This window comes from Numenius arquata, chromosome 15 (genome assembly GCF_964106895.1).
Source record: "Numenius arquata chromosome 15, bNumArq3.hap1.1, whole genome shotgun sequence".
Lineage (NCBI taxonomy): Eukaryota > Metazoa > Chordata > Aves > Charadriiformes > Scolopacidae > Numenius > Numenius arquata.
Window position 1 is genome coordinate 10,092,393 of NC_133590.1, and position 25,430 is coordinate 10,117,822.

At 45.8% G+C, this 25,430-nt stretch overlaps 1 protein-coding gene across 1 annotated transcript; it reads right to left on the reverse strand.

Moving 5' to 3' along the window:
* Nucleotides 1–19,586: 19,586 nt before the first annotated feature.
* On the reverse strand, nucleotides 19,587–24,025 carry VAX1 (ventral anterior homeobox 1). The gene is made up of 3 exons (XM_074159087.1): nucleotides 23,788–24,025; nucleotides 21,799–21,986; nucleotides 19,587–20,108 (listed from the first exon to the last, which is right to left on the reverse strand). The coding sequence occupies exons 1-3, from the start codon at nucleotides 24,023–24,025 to the stop codon at nucleotides 19,587–19,589; spliced, it is 948 nt and encodes a 315-aa protein (XP_074015188.1).
* Nucleotides 24,026–25,430: the final 1,405 nt, after the last annotated feature.

Consider the following 25,430-nt stretch of genomic DNA (forward strand, 5'->3'; position numbering starts at 1 on the left):
TATAATATTTAGAACTTGGGTATTTGACAGTATGCACAGCATGCCCTCCAAAATCTGCTGGTGTTGAACCCAGGCTGAACCCTCCCTATTAAAGGAGGTCTTATGAAACTCCAAAGTGTTTAACCTCTCACATGGGAGACACTAACCCCCAGCTCAGAGTTAGATGATAACAGTGGTTTCTGTGAATCAATTAATTCTTTCTCCAAAATCTCCATTCACTTTACTCTCTACCTTTTTTTGCAAAAGTCTAGCAGTATCAAAATGTGTAGTTTTTCTAAAATGGACTAAGAATAAGGTGCCAAAAAGCCTCTCTTGTTCTCCCTAAATAACCTACATGCCCAGAAAACAGAGAATACTCAATGAATACACAATTTAAGGAAAATTAATCTACATCTGTCCCCAAAAGCACAGCAAAGGTAGCGGATGTAGATTGGCTTCCTGTATTTGCATTTCCTTCACACAATGAGTGGATCTAGTTACATTTGTTTCACCTTTCAGCTATTTCTCCAATTTTCCTTTCTGAATGGAGGAATTTATCCCTTTTTTCCCTCCCAGAGTCAATGCTGGGGAGGGGAGCAAAGAAGTTATCAAAGGGGGGAGGGTGGGGAGAACAGCCTCGCCAGAGCTAAGGCTGTAATTACTTTAGAAACATAAAGGTCTATTCTCTCATTGCTGAAAAAGGGGAATTACACACATAACTTCCATTAGCATTAATGGGACTCACCTACATAAATCCCTGGCACATCAATGGGAGAATAGATCCTGTATAACTATAGGTACTGTTTACTCAAAGGAAGTGTGTACCAAAGCATACTGCCTAAATCAGGATAGAGTGGGTGAAAGCTCTACCTTACTCATTTCATTGTCATTTGCTCTTGAAGGGCAATTATCAAGAAATTATTAGGTAGTGGCATCTTAATATCATGCTCTCCTGCCTTTTTACTTCTTGTCTGACAAAGGCAAAAGCTGACAGAATGTAAAATATTTTCATAATGGATTTTTTCCTAGTTGTTTTTCTGGTACTCCCCCAAGTTAGTTTTCTGCAGAGACATATATCATTTGGGTTTATTCCCCTCTTCTCTGTCTCTCTGTGTGATCATGAAGGCTGGGCCAATTTATAGCCAGTAATGTATTTGAGGACTTTATCTCTCTTTCTTTTCATGGATATATGGATATATGAGAGAAAGAATTTGCCCTTTCTTTTTTTTTCCCCAAATTGGTCTGCTATTCAGAATGGTTAGGTGAATGTCTTGCATGAATGTCACTGCAGAGACTGCACGTAGCAACGGATTTAGTACTCACTATTAGTGTTCCACGCGATGCAGGAGCATCTCATTGGGTCAGTGCAGTCACAAGGAAGAAAACTGGGAGCAGCAGCTCCCCGCAATGCTATGGATTGCTCCAGATTTTTGAGTGTTACGACAAGAGTAAAGAATATTTAGAGCAATTCTGAAACTACTAATCGCTGTCTCAAACTTTATGGCTATAAAAGTTAAGCTCCAGTAATTTTACAGGTTTACCCTGGCAGGCTGTCTCAGTGCACTGCCAACACAGGGGCTGAAACACAGAGTCCAGGCAACTATAATGTCCCATTTCTTATATTCCTAAAATATGAGTCCCAAAGTACTGAGTGGTTAGTCCTGGTGGTTATTTAAATCTCATGTAACTTAGGGTTGGTTTTTTCTTTCAGGGACTGTAAAATTGATCCACAGAAGAGCATTCATCTTTGGTGGAGGCAGGCATCACCCTCACCCAGGAATTCAGTGAAGGAGAAATACTGCTCAGGACATGCAGAGCAGGACCCCAGACATGTCCTACCAGTGAGCTGCCTGGTCTGCTCCACACCTTTGCTCCCTCGCTTGCTCTTTCCTAGTTTGTAGGGGGCTCTCTGGCTGCTCAGATGGTTGTATGGGTTTCGGAGGGAATGCCTTTACCTCCTATTCCAAGGAGACTATCTGAAAGGGACTTTTATCCAGCTTGTGGTGCGATGCATCCCATCCATTGCCAACACAAAATCTAAAATTAAAGCAAAATGTTATAGGGGAGAACTTAGCCCAGAAAAATGTAGATGATGCTTCATCAGAGCCACCAACTTTAAGTCTGGAAGCACTGCAGCAAACTCATCCTTTGCTCTAGGATTTATCAGTGTCCACAGTGTCTATTGCTAAGTGGAAGGATAAAAGGAGGAGGAACAGAAAATAAAAACCAGACCCATTCAGGTCTGATACACATGCCAGGGACTAGACTGGATGGAAAGACTGGATTTATAAAGCAACACAGCTAATGTGAGTGGCATGAGTCAGCTCAATATATCATATTCAGAGAGGGAAATCATTTGTGATTGTCTTGCAGCTCTTCCAGGCATCTGCAGAGATCGTATCAAATCTGTTTAAAATGTGAAATTTATGGTTCTGTAAGTCAAAGTCAATTAGTGTCCCTGACTTTGATGAGGGCAGGGTTTCACTCACTGTAAAGACAGAGGGTGCAGGGATGGAAGTTCTCACCGTTGGCTTGTTTTATTCTTTGGAGCTGCTCCTCGATGATTCCCCTTTTAATCAGACGTATTGTTCTGGCTGTGAGGCAAGGCCGTGTTCTGCAGTCCTTATTTCTGTAAAAGTGTGGCTGAGTCAATATGAGTTTTGCTTGAGCAGGGGCTGCAGATGTGACCCTGCATTTCAGTAAGAGGCAATTCATTTTGTAAGAAGCAAAGGTGGGGAGAGTGGGGCCAGACGGCTACAAGAAGGGGGTATAACTTCAGAAAACTGGTGAAAACGGGAAAGATTTTAAAACCAAAATGCTATTTTAGTTAAAAACAAGTGTCCTGCAAAGCTCTTACAATTTACCTGCTCAGCACAGTATGCAGCCAGTTGAAGCATAATGTATTGACTTTTCTTGGAAAGATTAACTTCCCTTTTGTACTTAACTGCCTATTTTTATGCTGAACTTCTGCCTCTCCTGGAAGCTCCTCATATGAACACTTGTAGCCAGATTTTATATATGTATGTAGTGATCAGGCAGGAAGAACACACTAGGTATGCTATTTTCTTCTTTTCATTTCATAAGCATAGAAGATTTCTGTGTAAGTCAAGCCTAATAAGAGGCCTTGGATATAAAGTAAACTAAGATTAATAGAAAGCAGTGATTTTGATAGTTCAGCATCAAATAAATGTATTTCCTCATAGAAAGCAGCTAACCAATGTCCTCTCTTCCTCAAAAAAAAAAAAAAAAAAAATCTTGGCATTCACAATTTGGTCCACAAATGATGTAATCCTTTCAGAGTGTGTCATATCTGGGAAACCTCCCAGGACCAGGTAATTCAGTTTGGTTTCGTTGGTGAGTACACATCCAATATCTGGCACAAATGTAGTAGATGCTTATCAAACATGTAATCCTTATCTCAAAGAGGTTATATAAATGTGTGTGTGTATATATATGTATAACTAGACAAGACTGGGCTGCTACATGAACCCATCTATGGAAAAGCCTGTCTGTGAGAAGGAATAGACTATCAGCTAGATGATGCTCACAGAGCAGCTCTAAGGGGATAGAGGATCTTACTCTTGTCACACTGTCCGACAGCTGTAGAGCTTGAATTAATTACCTGATGTCCAGGTCCAGCATTGTAGCCACAAATCCATCTCTGCAATTTTCGATATGCCTGATGTAATTCGTGAAAGGCAGTTAAGAGACTGAGGGATTCTTTCCTGCATTGCTATTTACTCTTTGCAATTTCCTGTTGATGTGACTCTCTGCTATAAATCATTTCCTGGCATAAAGGTTAAGGATAGCAGGACTGTGAAGAAGAAGGGAATCCTTGGGTCAGTGCTCCATGGGGCTCCCCACAGATACGACACCCTCAAACAGGAGAGAGGGACCAAGAGCCTGGCAGCACCTCTGGTGCTTCAAACCCTGGGTTGCTGAGGCTTCTGTACCTCGAGTTTTGAGACTGAGTAATTAATTACATTCCCCTTCCATGATTAATTTTGGCATGGAGTTGCCTCATCTTAGAGCTAAGTTCTGCAGAAAGTGGTGTGTCAAGCTATGAGACATAGCTACAGCCTAAAGCAAATATATGCACTTAGAAGACCTCTTAAAAATACATGTAATTAGTTGAGTTCTGCAAAAGCAAAAAATATAGCCATTTAATTTCTCATTTATACAGTCATTTCAAAAAAGGATTTGGACCACGTGACATATTTTCCCATAGCACAAATCCTATTGATAGAAATAAGCCGCGAATGTAACTACTAATAAATCTCTTCTCCTCTGAGAACAGCTCCTGCCACGAGACTTCTCACTGTTGCCAGCTTGGGGCTTTTGATTCCTCCTCAAAATGCATGTTTGTGCCCTGTGCACGCTACTAACACTTCTTAACATTTCTTCCAAGAGAGCAGAACCACCTCAATTTGAGGGTTTAACTTGTACAGGCAAAGAAAATCTGCCCCACTTTAGCAATATTCCTCAGTCAACAGACTGTGATGCCAGTTTCTGGTCTCAGCCATAATTATTGAACCATTTTTCCTTTAGAAACACGCAATTATCGAATTCATTGTAGACATACTGTATGTACTAACTTAATTTTAGCCGTATAATCTCATAATGGACATCAATGAATAGAGGATTAGTCAAAACCTATTAATAAAGAGATATAACAGGCCCTCCGATATTTTCTTTCAAAAGGCACAGTAAGCTTCAAGTTCTGCTTCTAGAGCCAAGCCTAAGTACCAAGCCTGCGTAGTGGGCATCACAGTAGGGGCAAAAGGGAGAAATCACTCCATTTAAATTGTGGATTAGAAGCAATCTTCCTTGCAGGTCTGACTGTAGTTTTAATTTTGCAGCAACTGCCTTGTCTTAACATCTCCCTCCTTTGAGATTCCTGAGATCCCCTTAGGGGACAGTGTCTGAATCATGTCCCAAGCCCACAAGAGTGCCTGTTTGGTTTTGCAGGGAAGGTTGTGAGGACTGTGATGGTGTGGGGCTGAGCTGGAGCTCGTACGGCGTGCCACCAGCAAGGGAGCGGCAGGGCAGCCTCCAGCCTGCCCATCAGCTGTGTATTGGCATTGCTAGATGCAGCAGAGCAAGGATACCTAAGTGTATCTTGATCTGTTCTAGGTGGAGCAGGCAGAGAAAAGGATACGTCTTTTATATATGTGTGAACATGCATTTATGTGTTTAACCTCAGGAGGAATAAAAGCTTTAAGAAGTTCACGTGGCAGCTTCTTCCTGATGGCCTGATTCAGTGCACTTGGAATTGATAGAAACTTTCTCCTGCCAACAGTGGAGGCTGGATTGGAGTTTAGGTAGCTGTCTTTAAAAATGTATTTCAACACACATTGGAAAATTGTTTGGAAAATGTAGACTAAGCGCAGAGAAGTAGCTAGAAGTAGAGGTTAACTAAACATTGTGCCACCAGGAGTAATGTAGCTGCCTGGCTTTTAAAAATTAGCTAAGAAGAGAGTAACACATCCTGAAAACTATCCAGCAGCTTTTTCTAAATATATTGCTATCAAAAAAAACCCCAAAACAATTTTATACAGTTTTCATTCATCTTCCTTCCCAACATTGGAAGAATGACTTCTGACATCCTCAGGATCCCTCATAGCCCCCACACCTATAAAGTCATTCCAAATGCAGACCAGGGAATTCTTTGGAAGGTCACATAACACTGCTGAAGAACCAGTCTACCCCATCCAGCCAGTACTGAAAGTATCCAGCAGGTTCCTTCCAGCCTCAAAGAGATGGATGGGACATAGGACTACCACGGTAGTCCTATGCCATATATTGTCTATGGGTTTCTTAGCTGAAAAATTTCAAGGCCATTTTCCGGGATACCCAAATCCAATTTTTAGCACCATTTTCAATTCCAAAGTTATGATGAAGAATCGCTGTCCTGAAAAAGGCACAAGCACACTACGATTATACTATTGGCATTATCATTATTATTATTATTATTATTATTGCTTTCATGTTACAGTAGGTCAAAGCAAGACTCGAAGTACCAACTTTAAAAACAGCGTCCCTAAGGTCAGAGCAGAAGGAGTGTCCTGTTTCCTGGGGTCCGGTTACAGCTTTTGCATTGTGCTAGAGGCAGCTCTGTGTAGCCTGGAGAAGTGCTGGCTGGACCACAGCAGTACTTAAGAACTGCTGGCAGAGCTGAGGGGCGATAGCTGTCACTTTATTCTGCGCACTTAACTCCTATTAGTATTAATAGAGCTGCACACAAACAGTGAGAGCAGATCATGGCCTGCAGCTATTTATATATTTCTGCCTCATGTCTTGTATTTTATGGCATTGTTCAGTGGTGTCACCCGTAAGCTTGCAGTCAGTGTGTTTCTATTTTGACATACATAGGAGTTCATGTGAAATTTATAAAGGCAAAAAGGAGGCATACATTTTGAATTGAAGCGTATTCTTCAATAAGGGAAGCGAATTTCCTTAAGTAAACGCTCCTGCTGCACAACCCCCCACTCCAAGCCTTCGTGTGGCCCCAAGAGCTGTTTTTTGTGGGCTGCTGGTGCCCTCACCATCTTGTGGAGAACTTGTTTATTTGTATTGCAGTGGTACTTAGAGCTTCCTGAGGAGTGAGGTCCATTGTGTTATGTGCTGGGCACACAGCTGAATTGGAACGAGCACGGCTTTCTGTGTGAGTGCTCTAGAGAGAGAATAGATCATTAAGGTCACTTGTTTTCCTTGCACAGGCCAAGGCAGAATTGATTCCTACATTATATTCTATCTGTGTATGTATTTTTCCTTCCCAGTTTCAAATAGCCAAGGTGCCAAGATATTACTCACTTCCCTTAGGAGAGTCTTCTGTTACCCAGATATCTCATTCAGACAAAATTATGCCTGAATTTTTTAAGCCCACATTTTTAAAAATTTCATTCTATTATTTCCAGATGGGGAATATTCATGCAGAGAAGGAAGCTTGTCATGGAGGGAAAGGGGAAGGAAACCTCAGCCCCTGCCACAGCAAAGAAAAGATTGGAGGAGGCAGCCTGAGTCAACCATAAGAAGGGTCCCACCAGTTCTTTCTACCTCCACCCACTTCTAGACACTCCTGGTCATGTTTGAGTCAGCACCATTGAATCCATTCAGCACTACAGCATTGTATCTATTCAGAGAAATGCACTTCAACAGGGCAACCACCCTTAAAAACAGCCCCATTGTTTCTCCAAGAAGCCTCATTGAAATCTGTGTATATAACTGCCTGCTGTTTTGTGAGTTAGCTATACTTGCACGTTACTGATTTGAAAGTGAATGCTCCTTGGAGGGTTATTTTACTTGAAATACAGCTTCTCGACAAAATGTTCCTCCCTTCTTCAACAATATCATCGTGGAGATTCCTCCCTTTAGAAAGATGATCAATATTGCTTTGTGAGCTGGGATCTGATAGGAATTTGCGTTGTTAAGGGCATCAGTGGTTTAACAAATCACTCAGTTCTGTGTCTCTCTGTTTGCACATTTACTGGGAAGGAGTTTTACCTGGCTTGCCCACCAGAGAGAGACACAATGACTCACACAAGCACATGTACACACTCTCACCTTCGTGTGCTGTCGATAAAACAGTAAAGGTGGCTGGACTAGAAAGAGTAGCTTCTCAGGAACAAGAAGGAGGTATTCTACATACTGCATTTTTTGCTACCAAAGTATCTGGCAGTAGCGAATTTGAAGTCTTAACAAAGCAAGCGCAGATGGAGTGACGGCAGAGCCAGCAATCAGACCCAGTGACACCTGTTCCTCCAGGTGACGGTGCAAAACAGGGCAGGATGGGAAGGCATGGTAGATCTGTGAAACATAGTTCATGTCTGGGTTTGCCAAAGTTGTAGTTTGTTTTATTAATTTTACCTAGAAATCCCCCAAACTATAAACAGGTAGTATTGGATGCTGTAAACGGAACCCAGCAAACACATTTGATGTCTAAATATCTAATACAATGTGCCAGCATTCACCCCTTTTGTGAGCCCCACATTGATAGTCAGCAACTTATAATTAGCTTGTTTGGACCTTTGTCAAAGTAGGTGCTTCTTTCAAGATACAGCTGTAGTCCAGGTGTTTACCCGTCACCTGCACCCACCACCCAGTGAACATAGAATTATAGAATAGTTTGGGTTGGAAGGGACGTTTAAAGGTCACTCTAGTCCACCCCCCCTGCCATGAGCAGGGACATCTTCAGCTAGATCAAGTTACTCAAAGTCCCATCCAACCTGACCTTGAATGTTTCCAGGGATGGGGCATCTACCACTTCTCTGGGCAACCTGTGCCAGGGTTTCACCACCCTCACCATAAAAAATTTCTTCCTTATATCTAGTCTGAATCTACCTTCTTCTAGTTTAAAGCCATTACCCCTTGTCCTATAGCTACAGGCCCTGCTAAAAAGCCTGTCCCCATCTTTCTTATAAGCCCATTTAAGATCAGGTGCATCTGCATCCCTGCTCCATATGGCTCCTGGCTGTAGGAGCTTTTTCTGCAGAGTTATTTGCGTGCAGCACTGAGGTGTGTGCTAAGACTGGCTGTGTTAGGTGTGTTAGGAAAGGCACATTCAGCCCTCAGTGAGGGAAAAAATTTCCATCTCCACTTTCAAATGAGGGGTTAAACAAACCTGTGGCAAATTTGACTGCTTCACAGAATGTGGTAATGGAGTTGATGCCATGTGGATGGCGGAAAGTGTACACGATATTGGCCAGTTGTTTGATACTGCCACTCTAAAGGCCCCAAGAATTAGACCAATTTCACACTAGAAGAGGTGCCTGTTTCTCACATTTTCTTTCACAGTTGGAGTCCTGGTCACTTGTTGATCTTCTGTCCTCATAAAATCTTTCCAGTTCATTTAAAAGTTGGCTCTCCTGTGCATTTCTTAAATTCTTTTTGAAGCTCAAGGTTTGAAATGCTTCCTTACTTCTGAGACTGAAAGGGCAAAACTGGGAAACTGAGCACCTTGACCCCAAAGGCCTTATGCTGCCAAATACAGTCAGCAAGAATTTGTGGTAAATGGGGCTGTGGGATCATGCTCCAATATTAAGTACTAGTTAAATGGTAATTGGTACTCGAAGGCTTCGAAATCTTATGCTTTCCCTTCAGCTTTCTCCAATGCATCTCTATGGTACAGGCTAGAAGTTCTCCACTGAGATATTTCCAAACTTCTCTTTATAAAATTTTACTCTCCCCATAAAAAATGTCTGGTAGGTTATTTCCTTCCATTTAAGGATATCTCTTCTTTCTACATCATTTTAGAAAACACTACTGTTGGCTCTCTTTAATTCGTTTGCAGGATAACCCATGAAAAAACGGTGCAGCCGTGATATTCCCTCTTTCCCTCTCTCAAAGCACGCAGTGTACAGACATGCATGGAGCTGAATATTTATTACATAGCAACGTAGACCAGGTTGTATTATATTAACTAGTAATCAGCTTGTGAGCATTCTGGTTTAGACAGCATCTAATGTTTCAGCTGACCTTTAATTAGTCAGTTATTGAATATGTTGTTCTAGAAGTGAAGTTCCTGCTACGTCTTTTAAAATTATTGTTCATGTGTGAACTGAAGCACAACACTTCAACTGACTCCTGATGAGTTAGGAGTTAATAAAAAAATCATTTTACATAAGCTGAATTGTATTTTCTCTTTCTTCTGGTACTTGTGACCTTTTGATCTTTACACATCAAGAATTTAGGATGGAACATATAATACTTCTTTATGAAAATGTCAAAAAAATCCTAGCCGAAGGTTTTGTTTACTCTCTGCTTTTAAATCTTAAGCAATAAGGTTCAGAGTAACCAAGTAAAAAAGATCCTACTTTCCACCAAAATTTACTGCACAAGAGCCATCTCAGGATCCTGATCTGAAAGAACCAGTATTTCCCATCTTCCCATCTTCCACTTTATGAAGCCATGTAATTAGGCAGAAATATTTCCTCAGGGACCCCTCTGTGCTGATGCAGCTTTCAGGAGAGAGGTCACTTTATGCATTTGTTCCCTCTTATCGAAATGTCTGCCTCAGATTTGCTCTGCTGTTGGAATTCCCACTGCTTTGACCAGCACAAATGGACATTGCAAAATCTTCTTTGTCACTGCAATTTTTTCTGTGTTACCTGCATATCCACGCCAATTAGCTGTGGAGTACAGGCTATTTCAAAGATTCTTCTTAAGGGAAGCATGCGTATGTATAAATATAGCCAGATATTAAACTTCTTGGAAGCTCTCAAATAGGTGGACTCTGTAAATCTTTTTTTCATTAGTATATTCCCATAGGAGTCAGCAAGGGTGTTTTATAGTGGTGGTGTATCCGCATGCAACTAGAAAGGGGTGTGTCTGCTCTCTACACTGTGAGACCAAATGAACAGGTAGAAAATTATCATTTATCTTGGCTTTAATAAAAACTACCATTACAGTTTCATTAAAGGGCTTGAACTTCTGACTGTAGAGGTTTCAGCGTTTACTATATGCCCACAGATGGAAAAGCTGTTTATTATTGTTAGTCATATTAAAGAAATGTTTACTGACTGGCCTAATTATGCAAACACATAGCAGGAGAGAGTTGCTACCTGCAAATCTTACCGTACAAACTAAATAAGAGTGGGAGCAGGAAGGAAAAGGAAAGCTAATGGACAAAGTGCTAGAACCGGAGCTCTCTGATTACCAACCAAGGTCTGCATGTTCTGACCCCACTGATTCTGTTATAATGCGATACTTTCTAGTAGAAGTTTCCCAGACACACAACTGTAGGTGTGGAAAGAGCAGCAAATGCTTCCAAATAAGGATCCTGATCACTTAGAAGTCCTCGAAGTCTCTTTTAAGTGATGTCAAGGGGATGAGCTTGCTCCTGTTGACCGTGATGGAGCAAAACTGTGTTTCATGTACAGTTGGATTACCTGGAGGTTAGGAAACATGGTAATATGGTTAGAGTATAGGGCTGAATTAAGCTGGCTAACCTGCCTGATGAAGACATGCAGGGTGGTAACAGACGGGTGTTGCAGCAACAGAGCCTTTCAGCTGAAATAACTTTGCCTTTGCTAAATTCTCTTCCCCGATTCAAGACATCCATGACATGATACCTCATCCCCTACCTCTTATTTGGGTTTTATCAAGACCTCCTTTACCATTACAGATGCATTGTTGGGAAGGGTGGAACCCCGGGGAGGTTGGAGCCCTCCACCCCGCGGAGGGGCCGCCGCTGTCCGCGGTGCTGAGCGGCCCTGGGCGCATCCCCTGCCGCCCCGGTCCCGCATCTTCTGTGGCTCCAAACCTTGGGCTTCACACTAATTATAGACAGATGGATGAGGGTTTTGGGTCATGAGGAAGTTTTGAGGCAGTAACACCATCACAGAAACAGCACTCGCTGTCCCCCCAAGCCCACAACAGGCAAATACATACTCAAAACTCCTATTACAGAATCACAGAATCATATGGGGTTGGAAGGGACCTCTGGAGATCATCTAGTCCAACGCTCCTGCCAAAGCAGGTCCACCTAGAGCAGGTTGCACAGGAACTTTCCTATTCACAGGTAGAGATTTCTAGAGACATATCCTGAGTAGCAGGATTTGGGCAGCTTCCATTAGAATGAAAATGTTTCTCCTTTACTTGTTTGGGGTTTGGGGTTTTTTTTTGTTTTGTTTTGGGTTTTGGGGTTTTTTTTTGTTGTTGTTTTGTTTTGTTTTGAAACAGATTTATAGTAAATTCTATATTCATTGAGTTTCATCTTTTCCCCACTAATCCAGTCTCCTCAAATAACTTTGGTATATTTGTTCTCAGCACTGAACATACTTCTTAGAAATTCAGGATGTACCATTGAAAAGTTTCTACTGCCTGATTAGATGGCCATTTCTTCTTTTATGTGTACATCTTAGACCTTGCTTTTGTGAAGGTCCGTGCATACAGTACAAGGCATTTTCCTAGAGGAGCTTTGACACTAAGTCTGACTACCACAGTCCTGGATAGAAACATCAGGAGCTCAAACTAAACTGGACATACAGCTTATATGACTGGTGCTTTCGCTTTGCAATCGATAAATTCCACACCTAAAAGTTTAAATCAATTCCACTGGATTTTCCCCCACTTGGCTTTTCTAATGAAAAAGAAAAGTTATTCTGAACACAAATGGCCTATAATAAGACTAAAGGCAGGAAGTATCAATATCATCTATGGAGATCATTTTCTCACAAAACACCATTTAAACTCTACATGACAAGGGATCTGATTTTATCAAGTAAAGACAATAGAAGAATTAGCAAGTGGGAGAGAAGCAAAAACACCAAGTTTCTTACGATCTTAGACTTAATAAAGGGCAACTAATTCATGTATCTCACACTATTTTCCCTAAGACCATATTAGAACTATGACAATGGAAGAAAGTGTTAAATATGCATGTGAACACATTTAAGTGGGAGTAAATATCAGTTCTCTTGGTAAATAATAGTAATGACAGTAAGAATAGCTAAGAAGACACAATGCACTAAGAAATAATAAGCATAATCCCTTTCATTAAAAATGTTTCACTCCATGGGGCCAGTAATCCAAGTCTGTTTCCATAAGGCTCTGTTGTTTTAACAGCTGTGGCCATGGTATAAAGTTTCACATTTGGAGCTTGGGCACAATTAAATTCCCCCTCAACACCTGATGAAACGGGTTCTTATTTACTAATTCATCTCAGTAATCAACTGATCTTAAGGATGTTCGCAGTGCTGTGTCCAGAGGAGTATAGAGATTATCTTGGAGTGTGCACTCAGGATGCCTTGGATTGCCTATTTATCCCTCGTTAGCTCTTCATGGCAACAGAGACTTTATTCTCCTGCCTACTTCTGATTTCCATTTAGGATTTGGTTTATGAAGTTGTTTAAAGATTTCAAAGAGATTACAACCATCTAGTGGTAGGCACAGTTTAGACGTTTAAATTAAAGAGACTAGGCAAGAAAAAATGGAAAGGAAGAAAGATCAGGGCTAATGTGAGGGAATGACTGCAAATAGTGAACTGAAGTTGTCTGTGGTGGATGTTAAATTTTTGGTCACAATTTTTCCTCACTTCATTAAATCAAGCATATATACTAGTACCTCCTTCTATGTAGGTTTAGATGGGTATCAGTATTCCCATTTCAGAGGAAGAACATCAAGAAACTTGGTGACCAATGACTGACAATGATCTTAGGATCAGACAGAAATTGTGATGGAAGTAAGGACTGATGTCCTGTTCTTCATTTCAGGCTAGGGGCTAAGCCAGGAGGTCATCCTTCCACACTTCTGTACACACACTATGATGTCCTTCACTTGCTTCTCTCTCTGACAGCATTTTTACGGCCAGGGTGAGGATTTCTTTCATTTGACCTTTCATATGGTTATCTTCAACCAACTTTTTCCCAGGTGTGGTCTCAGGAACCTTCCTCATCTCTCTCTGTGCTCTGGCTGGCTTCCTTCTCAATGTCCAGTCTGAATCCCTCAAGCCACAGCTCCTGACTTGTCCACTTGATGCTTCCCAACATGAGTTTATTTATACACTTCTGTCTTTTCTGTGCACTAAAATAAGACAAACAAAATTGTAGAAAGGTATTTAAAAGGATGAGAACTCCATGAGATTTCCCTTGCAAAATTATCTCTGAATTAATCCCTGTGCAGCCAGGCTAATAGAAGAAGAAAGAGAATCATGGAATATGTAAGGGATACCCACCTTAGAAACAATTCAAATTCATGTTGCCGTTTGTATTGTTTTATTTTGGGGACAGAATTGAAAAATCTGTTTCCCTTTAGTTTTCCATCAATCCCACAGTGCATGTTTTTCATACACCTTTGGTGATGTGCTGCTGGGTTGTAAGCAGAGGTTTCTACCAGGCGGATTTACCCTGTTATGTGACAAACTTTGTGGACCAGCCTGGTGTGGATTGGGCTGTGGCATTTGTTCTCTGCTACAACTGATTCCTTGGCTGGATGTTTTAGCCAAAAGGTAGAAAACTCATTTCATTCATGTGATGAAGGCCTGTGATCCAGTCTTCTTGCATTGGCCATAACACCGCGTGTGAGGTAAAGGTTTGTATTCTGGGCGAATCCTTACCAGTGTGATGTTTTCATCGTTGCTGTCAGCAGGGGGATCAAACAGAAGAATGGGCTGCAGATAGCTGAAGAGAAAAAGGCTCTGGGAATTTATTACTTTGTTTTTTCACAGGGAGAATAAGAAAGAAAAGGCAGCACCTCTTGACAAACATTTATATTAAGTGCAGTTTGCAAGAACTGTGCATGAAAAGAAGTCGAAGGGATTTTGATTGTTCGTGTAAAAAGGAGACGAAGAAGAGGTAGCGTGGTAAAAGAGAATTAAAAAGGATGTGGTTGCAGAAGGTAGCTTGGGAACATCTGTTGCTTCTGATGACAGAACTCGGGACTATTCATGTTAATAAAAAGTAGAAAGTGAATATGCAAAATGTAATAATTTTTATTCTATGTATGACTGACTGTGGAACTCATTCCATCAGAAATGTTTAAGACAACATTCAAATTAGAATCAGTTGAAGACATGAAGAATAGCATTAACAGTAAAAACTACATATAGAAAGATAATAAACACTGTGCTTAAATTTCTCAGCAATTATTAGAAGCAGCAAGGAGTGAACTGCTTATTAGAGTGTTCTTACATCTGAGTCAGAAACATTTCATGTTGGCTTCTGCCAGCCGGCACTCTGGACCACGGCTATGGTCCGGGGTCACAGTTTATATTACGGCTGCTACACAGACAGCATCACATCGATGGATTTCACTTTAGCTCCCCTGGTAATTTTGTTAAACACTTGCCAGTGACTGTGACTTGGTTCTCTTCTAGAGTTATTCTTTTCAAGTGTTTTTCTATTCTCCAAAGAAATAAAATACTCTGAAGTTAATCAGGGACCTCGTGTGCTTTTTTACATGTCACAGGGTCATGTATCTTGGGCTGATGACAGGGTTGCAAATGGAGACAAAGTGGTCAGAGGCTGCACTAATCCCTGGCATGAGGGATATGGAGGAGCAGCAAATAAAGCAGGGCCTATGTTAAGTGGGTGGGCAAATGCTTTTGAAAAAATCCTCTAAATAGACTAATTCCTCTTTTCCCTACATGGACCTGGCTAACATTGTTTTGTGTTCACCCTGGGTTCTCTGGAGCTGATCCTGGGAGTTCTGCCTTCCTGAGAGCCACAGGACCAGACGCTCTGTCCGTCTACCTGTGAAAATATTCCTTGGGTTCAGCTGAATAGACTGAAATAACCCACGCTGCCCTCAGTCTTTGTTACTGCTCTCTCACCCTAATTCCTACGTGTAGCTGCTGCTAAAGGAAAGTTTAAGGAAGTCTGCCTGCCACAGAAATACTTTCATGATGTCCTTCAAAAAATCATGCTGGAAATATGATTTATATTTTGTTTATTTGCTTTTCTACTAAATATTCTCGCCCCTCACACTCACACATGCTGCCTCTGCATAAACCAAATATTCCTCAATTTTAGCTCAGATGCCGTAATGAAAGACCCAAATAACGATGCCGCAGGAAATGCAACAAAACCTTTCAGCAGCCTGTAGTTTCAGGAAGGTGGTTTGTGTTCATTGCCCCAGTAGAATGAAATCCAGCATTTCAATAAGAACAAGCGAGCAGCGTCTCTGAGCAGCCCACAGCTTTGGAACAGCTTTGGTATAGTTGGGGAAAAAAAAAAAAAAAAAAGAAGGAAAAAAATAAGCCACAGTTCTGTTATTTATAAGCAGTTTTTTAAATTCAGGCTCACTGTATATATGGATGTGTGTATGTGTGATTTTTAACTTAACACAGCTACAGGTGGTGTTCCCTCCCCGCTTTTACAGGAATCAGATGAACATGTTTTAGTTTTTTCTGCTGCAGAAAGGAGGGGGTTTAGGCACCCAGGAACCCCATGCACTTGAAATGCTGGAAGTTTCAAAGGAAACAACAAATTGCCTCCCTCCTTGTTGGGGTCCAAGGTTTTGACCTGAGCCAGAAGCAGAGCCTGAAATAGGACTGTGATAACCCCGCATGGGAGTGGAGAGCCTCCAGCTTTTGCTCTTACCCCAGCCCAGAACCAGCCTCTGGTGCAGAAGTGGGACAGGTGGAATTTGAAGGAGACAGGAAAAAAAAAAAAAAAAAAAAAGTCCTGAAGTACTTATTTTACTTGAATAAACAGACAAGACCCCTTCACACCTCAGGGCACATCGTTATTTGGAAATATTCATAAATAATTAATAATAATAGTAATATGAATAAAAATGTCTAGCTCTTCACATGTATACTGAGGAAGGCTGCAAAGCCATAAAATAAGGATTTCTGCTTTAGTGGGGGCAATTTATCTTGACACTAGCTTAAATTGCCTTAGGTGAGGAGCAAAGAGCTTACATTGACCATAGCTCCAGCCCTGGGACTGCAGGTCAGGCCAGCTACCAGGGAAAAAGGGCCCCACAAAGCCTGTGTGAGGGGGCAGGAACCCCCCTACTGTCTCCAGTTAAATAAATAGAATAGCAGAGAAATCTTCTTTTAAGATGCAGGCACCCGAGGCAGCTCCGGCAGGACACATTCGAGCTGGTGGTCCCTGTGGATCATGATGCAGCAGCAGATTTGGGCAATGAAGTGGCCCCATCTCAACAGCAGAGAGGTCCCTGTGGGACAGAGCAAATTCATCCCGCAGGACAGCCCCACGCAGGGCAGGGGAGCCCGGGGAAGGTTTGAGCAGTGGCGATTGCCTCCTTGGCAAAGACAAGCCAAGCCAAGGCTCCTCTCTTTGTCCAGGGCTGCGGGTGATGCTGTGCAGTCCGTGCAGGGAAGGCAGAAACCAAAAATCATCCTCTCCCCCAGGGTCTCCGTGGCAGATCTGTTTTGCCACACTCAGCTCTTTTCTCTTTAATGCTGCTTCCCCTCCCCTCGCCTTGAAGTTTTTCAGTCACCTCTTCAAATGTCACCTGCGATCCCCTTCCTTTACTCGCGTTGCCCTTCCCCACATCATTTCCACACATTTAAAAAAAAAAAAAAAAATTAAAAAAATTACCATCGCCACCACATCCTTCCCTCTTAACCTGGAGCAGCGCATCTGCCCTGGCTGGGACGGGCTCACAGCAAAGCCCAGCAAAGGCCGCAGTGGGGACCCGTAGCTGGGGGGAAGCCACGGAGTGGGCAGGTGTCCCGGTGCCGCAGGCAGCTTGGGCTGGGGAGCCCCAGTTTGGCACCTCGCTGTGGCCCTGGAGGAGGCAGAGCCCCAGGGGTGGTGTCCTGAAAAACAGGGGTTCTGCCCCACTCCGGCTTCCCAGCAAAGGACTCTCAGGGCTGAGCTGCCAAAACGGATGGGAGCGAGAACTGTTTAGAAAATACTTATAAATAACCATATTTATCCATGCAAGCACAGATATATATATATTCATATATATGTGTATATATTTGTATACGCTTTTATATATATAGATACGCACGTATATATGTGCATCCCTAAGAGCCTGCCAGGCCCAGCACCGGCCGCAGACCGGAGGAGCGGCGTGGAGGCGAGCGGCAGAGCCCGGCCGTGGCACCCGGGCAGGCCGGGCACCCGGCTCGCCTCCCCGCGGGGTTCCGCGCCGCTCCGCGCCGCCCCGGCCACAGCCACGGGCGGGGGATCGGGCCCGCGGGACCCGGGAGCGCTGCGAGGGCTGGGTCGGAGCCGGGGAGGAGACCGAGAATGCCCCGAAGTGCCCCAGGAAGAAGAGATCCCGCTCCACGGAATGGACTTCACAACCCCCCGCTTCAAAATTAAAAATATAACTAAAAAAAAAAAAAAAATTAAAACCGGGAGGGTTCCGAAGGGATAGGATTATTATTATTTTTTTTGGCAGCGCACATATTAGATGAAGGTAGTTTGGGTGCTACGAATATAAGACGAAAATACACCTAATTCCGTCATCATATAGATATAATATATTTCACTCTCACCACATAAATACAAAACATCCAAATATCCAAAACATTCAGAACAAAAGTTAGTAGCAAGGGCTCAGCGCTCGATTCATTCATTATTTTCTCCAACTAGTTGCCTAGAAACTTCAGACGTAAATAATTTACAATAAAATTACTATTTTCTTTCTGTCCAGCTCCTTCTGTCCAGTTCTGGTCTATAATTAATTCTATATACTACAGCAACCATTCCACTTTTTGTAAATTTTTTTTTTTTTTTGGTTACAGTTTGGTGGCACGTATTTATACAGTTTGTAAACGCCATGTGTTAAAGTTTAAAGAAAGAAAAGAAACTTAAAACCAAAGGAAAGATTTTTTTTTTTTTTTTCCAAAGAACTAGCTAAGTACAGCATCCCTTTTCTGGCAAATTCAAGTACCGAAATTGAACAGGAAATATTCGATCCGGAATACTAGAAGGTGAAATACATATGGTTGTGAAGAAAATAGCAGTAAGAAATATGAAGGAAAAAGAAAAAAGATTATTACATAGATGTATTTTTAAAGTACAAAAATAACAATAAAAGATACGCTTTTTATATTTTACGTTCGTTTTAAATGAAGTGTGAGCGATATACGAGAGGGTTATTTTAGGAGGAAGGAAGGCTAAAGATTTTTTTTTTTTATTTAGATGCGCATTGAAATTATTTGGAAAAATCAAATAGGAAAAAAAAAAAAAAAAAAAGGAAAAATTACCATCGCAACAGATCTGGATGCAAATCGAGTCGCGACTTCCATTATTTATCTGCAGATTTGCTTTTGCAGATAAGGTCTGCAGGACTGGCCCGTGGGAATGCGAGGGAAAAAAAAAAAAAAAAGGAAAGAAAAGAAAAAAAAAAAAGGGGCGTTGTGTTATCTCGAAGGGAGACAGTTTTATTCAAAGTCTCTGCAGCCACTGGTTTCTGTCTCCCCGCTTCGTGCGTGTATTTTCGAGGCAGTCCGTTCCGGCCCTTCCCACATTCAAGATTTATCGTAAAAAAAAAAAAAAAAGAAAAGAAAAAAAAAAAAAAGAAAAAAAAAAAAAAGAAAAGACAAGTTGCTGGACGTTTTCCTGGCTGGCGTTAAGGGCAAACGGCGAGGACGGTACCCGGGGGGCTGTAGTGCGGTGCGTGTGGGTGAAACGGGGGCCGCAGGTGGAGCCCCCAAACCTTTGTGCTTTGGAGTCACTGAAGTCTGGGGGGGGGGGGGGGAGGGGGGGGGGTGGAAATAAAAAAAAAAATAAACCAAACCCGGGCATCATCTGGCAGCTCCATCCTCCTCTCTCCGAAATCCTTCTCCCTCGCTTGGCATTGGCTACGGCCCGTCCGAGCCAAACCGCGCCCCGGCCGCTCTCCCTTTCCTAACGGTGTCAAAGCAAACGAACAGACGGACAAACACCCCCTCCCTCCCCCCGGAACGGACAGACGGACCCCCGGGCCGGCGGGGCAGGGAGAGCCGGGCTCCCGGGGAGGTGCCCGCAGCCCCCTCGCCGCCCCGGGCCCCCGCTCCGCCCCGGCCCCCGCTCCGCCCCGGCCCCGCGGAGGGAACCGCGCCCGCGGGGCTGGGAGGAGGAGGCGGCGGCGAGGGAGGGGAGGGAGGGGGGGCTGCCGGCAGGCCGCCGCCGCGCCGCCCGTCCCATAAATACCGCCACAAATAGAGACTATAAATATAAATACGGGGAAGTTACTTAGAGTCAGTCCAGTGCTTTTTTCTCAGCGCTCTCTTTATTGTTGGTCCGGGAGTAGGGCTCGAAGGCGGACGAGCTCAGGTAGCGGGCCGACAGTTCCTGCAAGTTGCCCGCCAGCGAGCCGGCCACCGCCAAGGGCGCGGAGGACAGTCGCCCGGCCACCGAGCCCAGCAGGGCGGGCACCGGCAGCCCGAACAGCCCGTGCCCGGCGGCGGCCGCTCCGTGCAGCGCTGCCGGCGGGGGGGGTCCCGCCGCGCTGCTGGCGGCCGGAGGGTGCGGGGACCCGCCGGTGGGACCCGCCGCCGCCGCCGCCGAGCTGCCGGGTCCCCGCAGGGCCGAGCCCAGGGCTCCGGTGGCGCAGGGCGGCAGGAGGGCGGGCAGCCCCGGCGGGGAGAGCAGCCGGCCTTGCTCCAGCAGCCGCAGGACGCTGCAGGTGGCGGCGGTCTCCGACACCACCGACCGCAGCTCGGAGTCCTTGCCCTGGTCCTTTTTCTGCTTGGTGCGACGGTTCTGGAACCAGACCTTGACCTGCAGGCCGGGGAGAGAGGCAGGGTCAGCGGGGTGGGGAGGGACGGGCCACCCCCCTTACCTCCCCGTCCTCCGCCGGTGTACCGGGACCCCGGCACGGCTCCGCGGGGCAGAAGGGGGGACGGCGGCGGGGGTGGGCTCCAGCCAGGCACTTATCAACGGGGAGCGTTTTACCAACGCACATAGTGACACCACCCCCCCCGCCCGACCTGGCTGCTCCCCGCTTCGGGGTGCGCCGGGGGTGGGGGGGCAGAGGGGAATCCGGGAGCCCTCAGCTCTGTTTATCGCGCTGTTATCTTCAACCTGATCCCTCTCACTTTATCCTATTTTCCCGCACGCCGGCAGTTCCCTGGGAGCCGGATCCAGCCCTTTCCACACCGCTTTATTCTAAGCCCCCTCAGCCGGAGCCCCGGCGGGACGGACCCCGGCCCCCAGCACCGCACACGGCGGCGGCCGCCCCCCCTCCCCGCCCCGCCCGCGGGGACCCAGCACGCTGCCACCACCGCCGCCCCCCGCTCGGGTCCAGCTGCCTTTCCTGGGTGTAACAACAGCTTCTTTCCCAATTTCCCGGCCCGGAGAGTCTCGCTCCCTTCCCCACCCATTTTAAGCAATATTTAACTTTAAAAAGGGATCCTGGAAGCCCCTCCGAAAACAAACCCCAAAACAAAACAGAAAGCACCCGTGGCGGTTTCTGTAACCTGCGAGCTATTGAACTTGTCATTCCTATCCGGCAGGGGAAAGAAAAAAGCTAATTAGCTTGTCAGGGGAATTTATTGTTGTATGATATTTTGCAGAAATACGAAACCGGCTTTCAGAAGTTTGGTTTTTTTAGACGCCTCCCCCCGCTCTCGCAGAGTTTCCAGCCGCCTGCCGGCCCCCGGCCGCGCTGCTCTGCAGGACGGAGGGGGCGCTTCGCCCCCTCCAAAATACACGGGCTCGAAATACGGCCCAAACTTCAGTCCCGTCCCCGGATCTCCTGGGGGATCTCTTCCGCTCCCAGAACAGACCGCTCAGACCAAACGTCTCCAACCCAGCAGCCCCCAGGGAAAGGTGCCAACCTTCCCTCCCGATTTTTGTTTTTGGTTTTGGGGTTTTTTTATATTTTTTTCCAACTGTTTTCTGCTTGCTGGGGGCGGCTCGGCCTCTCCTCGCGTCTCCCCGGCCGCAGCGGCGCATCTCATCTCCGCGCCCGGGGGACACCGAGCCCCGGCCCGGGGAGGGCTTGGGCTTCGTGGCCAAGCTCCCGCTGACCCCTCGGGCCGGGCCGACTCGCCGTGCGCCGACCCACGCGGCCGCGGGAAAGCCCGTGGGGGCTGCGTGAGGGGACACGCAGGGCCGCGGGACGTCCCCCCCTTCGCCAGCAGCCGCCCCCGTTCCAACCCCCGCCCCGGGGCTCCCCCTTCCCTGGCCGCACATAGTTATAGGTCCCTCGCCGGGCAGCGGGCCTCCCCCCGACCGGACACGCGTGGGCACCTCGGGGGAGGCCTCAGCCCCTCCAGCGGGCCTGCGCCCGACATCTCCCAGGGCCTGCGCGGTGGCGCGCAAAAGGCGCGCAGGGCCGCGGGGCCGGCCCACCCGTGGGGCCCGGCGCACAGGGGAGATGCGGGGGCCGGGGGAGGAAGGGTGTCCCACGGAGGGGCAGGGCAGGGCAGGGCAGGGCAGCCGGGGCTCCCCGTCCCGCTGGGGCTACCTGAGTCTCGGAGAGATTGAGCTGGCGGGCGAGCTCGGTGCGCTCCCGCCCCACGACGTACTGGCAGCGCTGGAACTCCATCTCCAGGCGGTAGAGCTGCTCGGCCGTGAAGGAGGTGCGGGTCCGCTTGGGACGGTCCAGATCAAGCCCCTTAGGCAGAATAATCTCTCTGATTGAACCTTTGGCATCTGGCAAAGAAAGGCGCAGTCAGCTTTACACCCAGGCAACCCTCCTCTTCTTCCACCCCAACCTTCCCCCCCCCCCCCTTTTTTTTTTTTAAATTTTTCCGCCAGCGCCTTCGAGACCGAGACCCGAGTCGGGATGGAGCAGGGTCCCTGAGATTGCGGCACTGCACCCGGGGAAGGGGAAAAAAAACCGAAAACAAACAACAGAATAGGAAAGAGGGGGCGATGGGGGCCCAGGGCGCTGGAAATAATCCCCTCAGCCCATGAAAAATTGGTTTCGAATATATCGCACTGGCAGTACGAGACTGCAGCATCACCCACGGCCCCTCTGGGAGGCTGTGGAGAGATCCTCCAGGCCGGGCTTTGTGCTTGGGATGCAGGGCTACTCTTTGTTCCCCCTGGGCTCCGGATTAGGGCTTGCTGGAAGCCACCGCACACACCCAGACGCCCCCCAAAATATAAAACCTCTTTATTATTTTCTTTAAAACAAGTTTCCCATGCGGAAGAAAAAAAAAAAAAAAAAAAAAGGCAGGCAGGAGCTTCAGGGCATAGGCAGCGCTGCCCTTAGCTGGCTGACTGCCCACCGTGAACCCGGGGACACCTCCAGCCCACCCAGCATCCCGGGGAAAGCATCGCCGCCGCCGGAGCTTCGGGATTTTGGCAAAGAGGAGAAGGAGGAGGTTAAAAAAAAAAAAAAAAAAACCCAAACCAAAAAACAAACAAAACACACAACCCAAACCAAGGCACCAAACAGCCCGCAGAAACCTCACTTTTGTGGTAGCCCCGACCGAAAGAAAGCGGGACAAATCTTATTAACACGACTGTCAAGCTAGAGCCAGATTCATGTTACATTAAAGCCTTCCCAACTTTGCTTTCCGTAATTTTACCTCCTCGGTACGTTTTAAATCGGAGACAACCACATCCTTTTAATCTGACCCCTCTCTGGGTCAATCGGTCGCGCAAGGATTAATTATTGTTTACAAGGCCTGCCTCGCACTAGTTTCGTTCCGATTCTGTTCTCTCCCTCCTCCCCCAAACGCACCTTAATAAAACCGAAATTTCTCCAGGTAATTTTTTTCTCTTTTTTTTTTTTTTTTTTCTTAGGGGGTAGGAATAGAGTGATTTAATTAGTTTAGCCTGGGAGGGAAATGAGGGTTGAGGAAATAAAACGTACAACTATTTAAAAAATAATTATAAACCCCTTCGTCATTCTTCCCTTGATTTTAAGGCTGATGGTTATTTAAAAATAACCCTTTCTGCTGGGATGCCGGGGCGCGGGGAAAAGGGGGAAAAGGGGAACCCCTGCCCTGCAGAGAGAACCCTCCGGCCCGCTCCCACCGCCGGGCGGGAACCGCAGCCCCGCGCCATTGTACGCGGCAGCGGCCGGGCTACGCGGGCGCGGAAGGAGCGCGCCCGACCGGCGGGGCAAAACCGCGGCCCCACCGAGGAGGGAGCGCTGGCCTCGGCTGGTTCCCCGCCGGCGCGGGCACCCCGGGAAAGCTGAAAAGCAGGGAAAAAATTAAAAATAAATTTAACAAAGCGATGCGGGGCAAAGGCGGGGAGGAACCACCGCGGCTGAACTTTCCTCCGAGCCGCTGGGGGGAATTCACCGAAATAAAGCCGGGCTGGAGCGGGGCTGCAGGGCACAGCCCGGCCGGGATGGGGGGGGATCTCTCCCCCGGAGCCGTAGGAAGGTTTTTTAATCCAGGAATGGACCAAAGGCAAAGCAACAAAATAAACAAATCTCCCGGGCGTGAACACAGCTCACCTTCCCCCACCCTCGCCAAATACCTCAAACTCATACCTCTAACTAGGATCCTCCTGCAATAGTCCGGATCAGCCGAACTAGATTTACTTTTATTACAATCTTCCGTAGCTGCAGAGGCAGAAAAAGTCCCTTGCTGATCCTTCAAAAAAGAAGTAGAAATATTTCCTTCAGACCCTTTGCTTTCCTTGCCCTCTTTATGTCCGTTCTTCGAGACCCGGTTAGCTTCAGTCTCTGAACTGCATCTAACGTCCATTTTGTCTTGTTTCCCAAACATGTAGTGCAATAAAAACAAAAACAAAAACAAAAAATAGCCAACAAAAAATATAGAAGAGGAGTAGAAGAAGAAGAAGACGAAGTCTATGCTGGATATTGCACGGCTTAGGGTCAGATCGGTGGGGATCTGTAAAGCACCTTGAGTAAGGAAGGTCGGGTTTTATCCCACTGGAAAAGCAGCGGCTTCCTCAGTCCCAGCGTCCTAATGTGACTGTCCAGCTTCCCAGAGCGCCCAGTGATCAGGTACTCAACAGTACAACTCTAAAATGATTTAATGTCTGCCTTATTACAGAGACATGTAGTTGTTAGACACACAGAGGGACGCGCACTCGCTGTTTCAATTGATTACGGGTAATTTTGCAGCCTCCACATTTAGGTTACCTCATGAATACACTAAATTGTTTGGATAATATATCAGATCGTAATGGATGGTTTGTGTGCTTGTCCCCAATCAAGTAGAGTTTAGCCAGTGAATAAACTGAAATGATTGGTCTTGCTTTCAGGAAACACACAATCAAAAGACTGAGACTTCCAGAAAAAAAAAAAAAAAAAAAAAAAAAAAAAGGGGGGGGGGAGAGGGGAAAAAAAAAAAAAAAAAACTTTTGACAAGATTCACCCTGAATTGTTAGCACCATTAGCAGCCATTATTAACTTTCTTCAGTATGCCTTTGACCTCCCGATTATATAGTGGCTTTCTCCAAAGCACGCCAAATAAATCTGAATAAAGCTGCTAGGAAGGGCTGGAAAAATGCAGTTGTAGGGGGTGAAGAAAAAAAAAAAAAAGCCCCCTGGATTCTAAACAAACAAACAGATCCCCGGCACGCACATACACAAAAAAGTTCTTCCTTCAAGCAGATCTCTCCGAGGAAGCAGGTTATCTTGGCCAGCAGAAATCCTCCTTAACACATCTCCCCACAGACAGCCATCTTAAACTCCTACCTCTCCTTATTTCAGTCCCGATACTTGCTTTTTGTGCTTCTCCCTCTGTGTGTGTGTGTATGTGTGCGTGCATGTGTGTGTGTGCTAATTCTGCACCTTCGCAAACACTGAACCTATTCGCAGAGCCTGCTCATTGAAAAAAAAAAAAAAAAAGAGAGAGAAAAAAAAAAAGCCAGCTTTGTGTGCAGTGGATCCCGGAGGGGGGAGAAAGGGAGAGGGGGAGAAAGAGGGAGGGAAAGAGGGAGGGAGAGAGAGAGAGATAGCCCGTGAAAAATCTCAACTGCGTGATCCACTAAAGGAGAAAAAAAGTTTTACTCTAGCTATTTCATTGTCTCCGCTACAATATCTTTGAGAACCGCAACAGCCAGTAATCCAATAAGACCATTGATTAGGCTACAATGATTCAATTCAAGCAAATGGCCTTGTGCAAAGAGCATGCTCCAGTCCTTCTTGTCACCTTGCAGGGC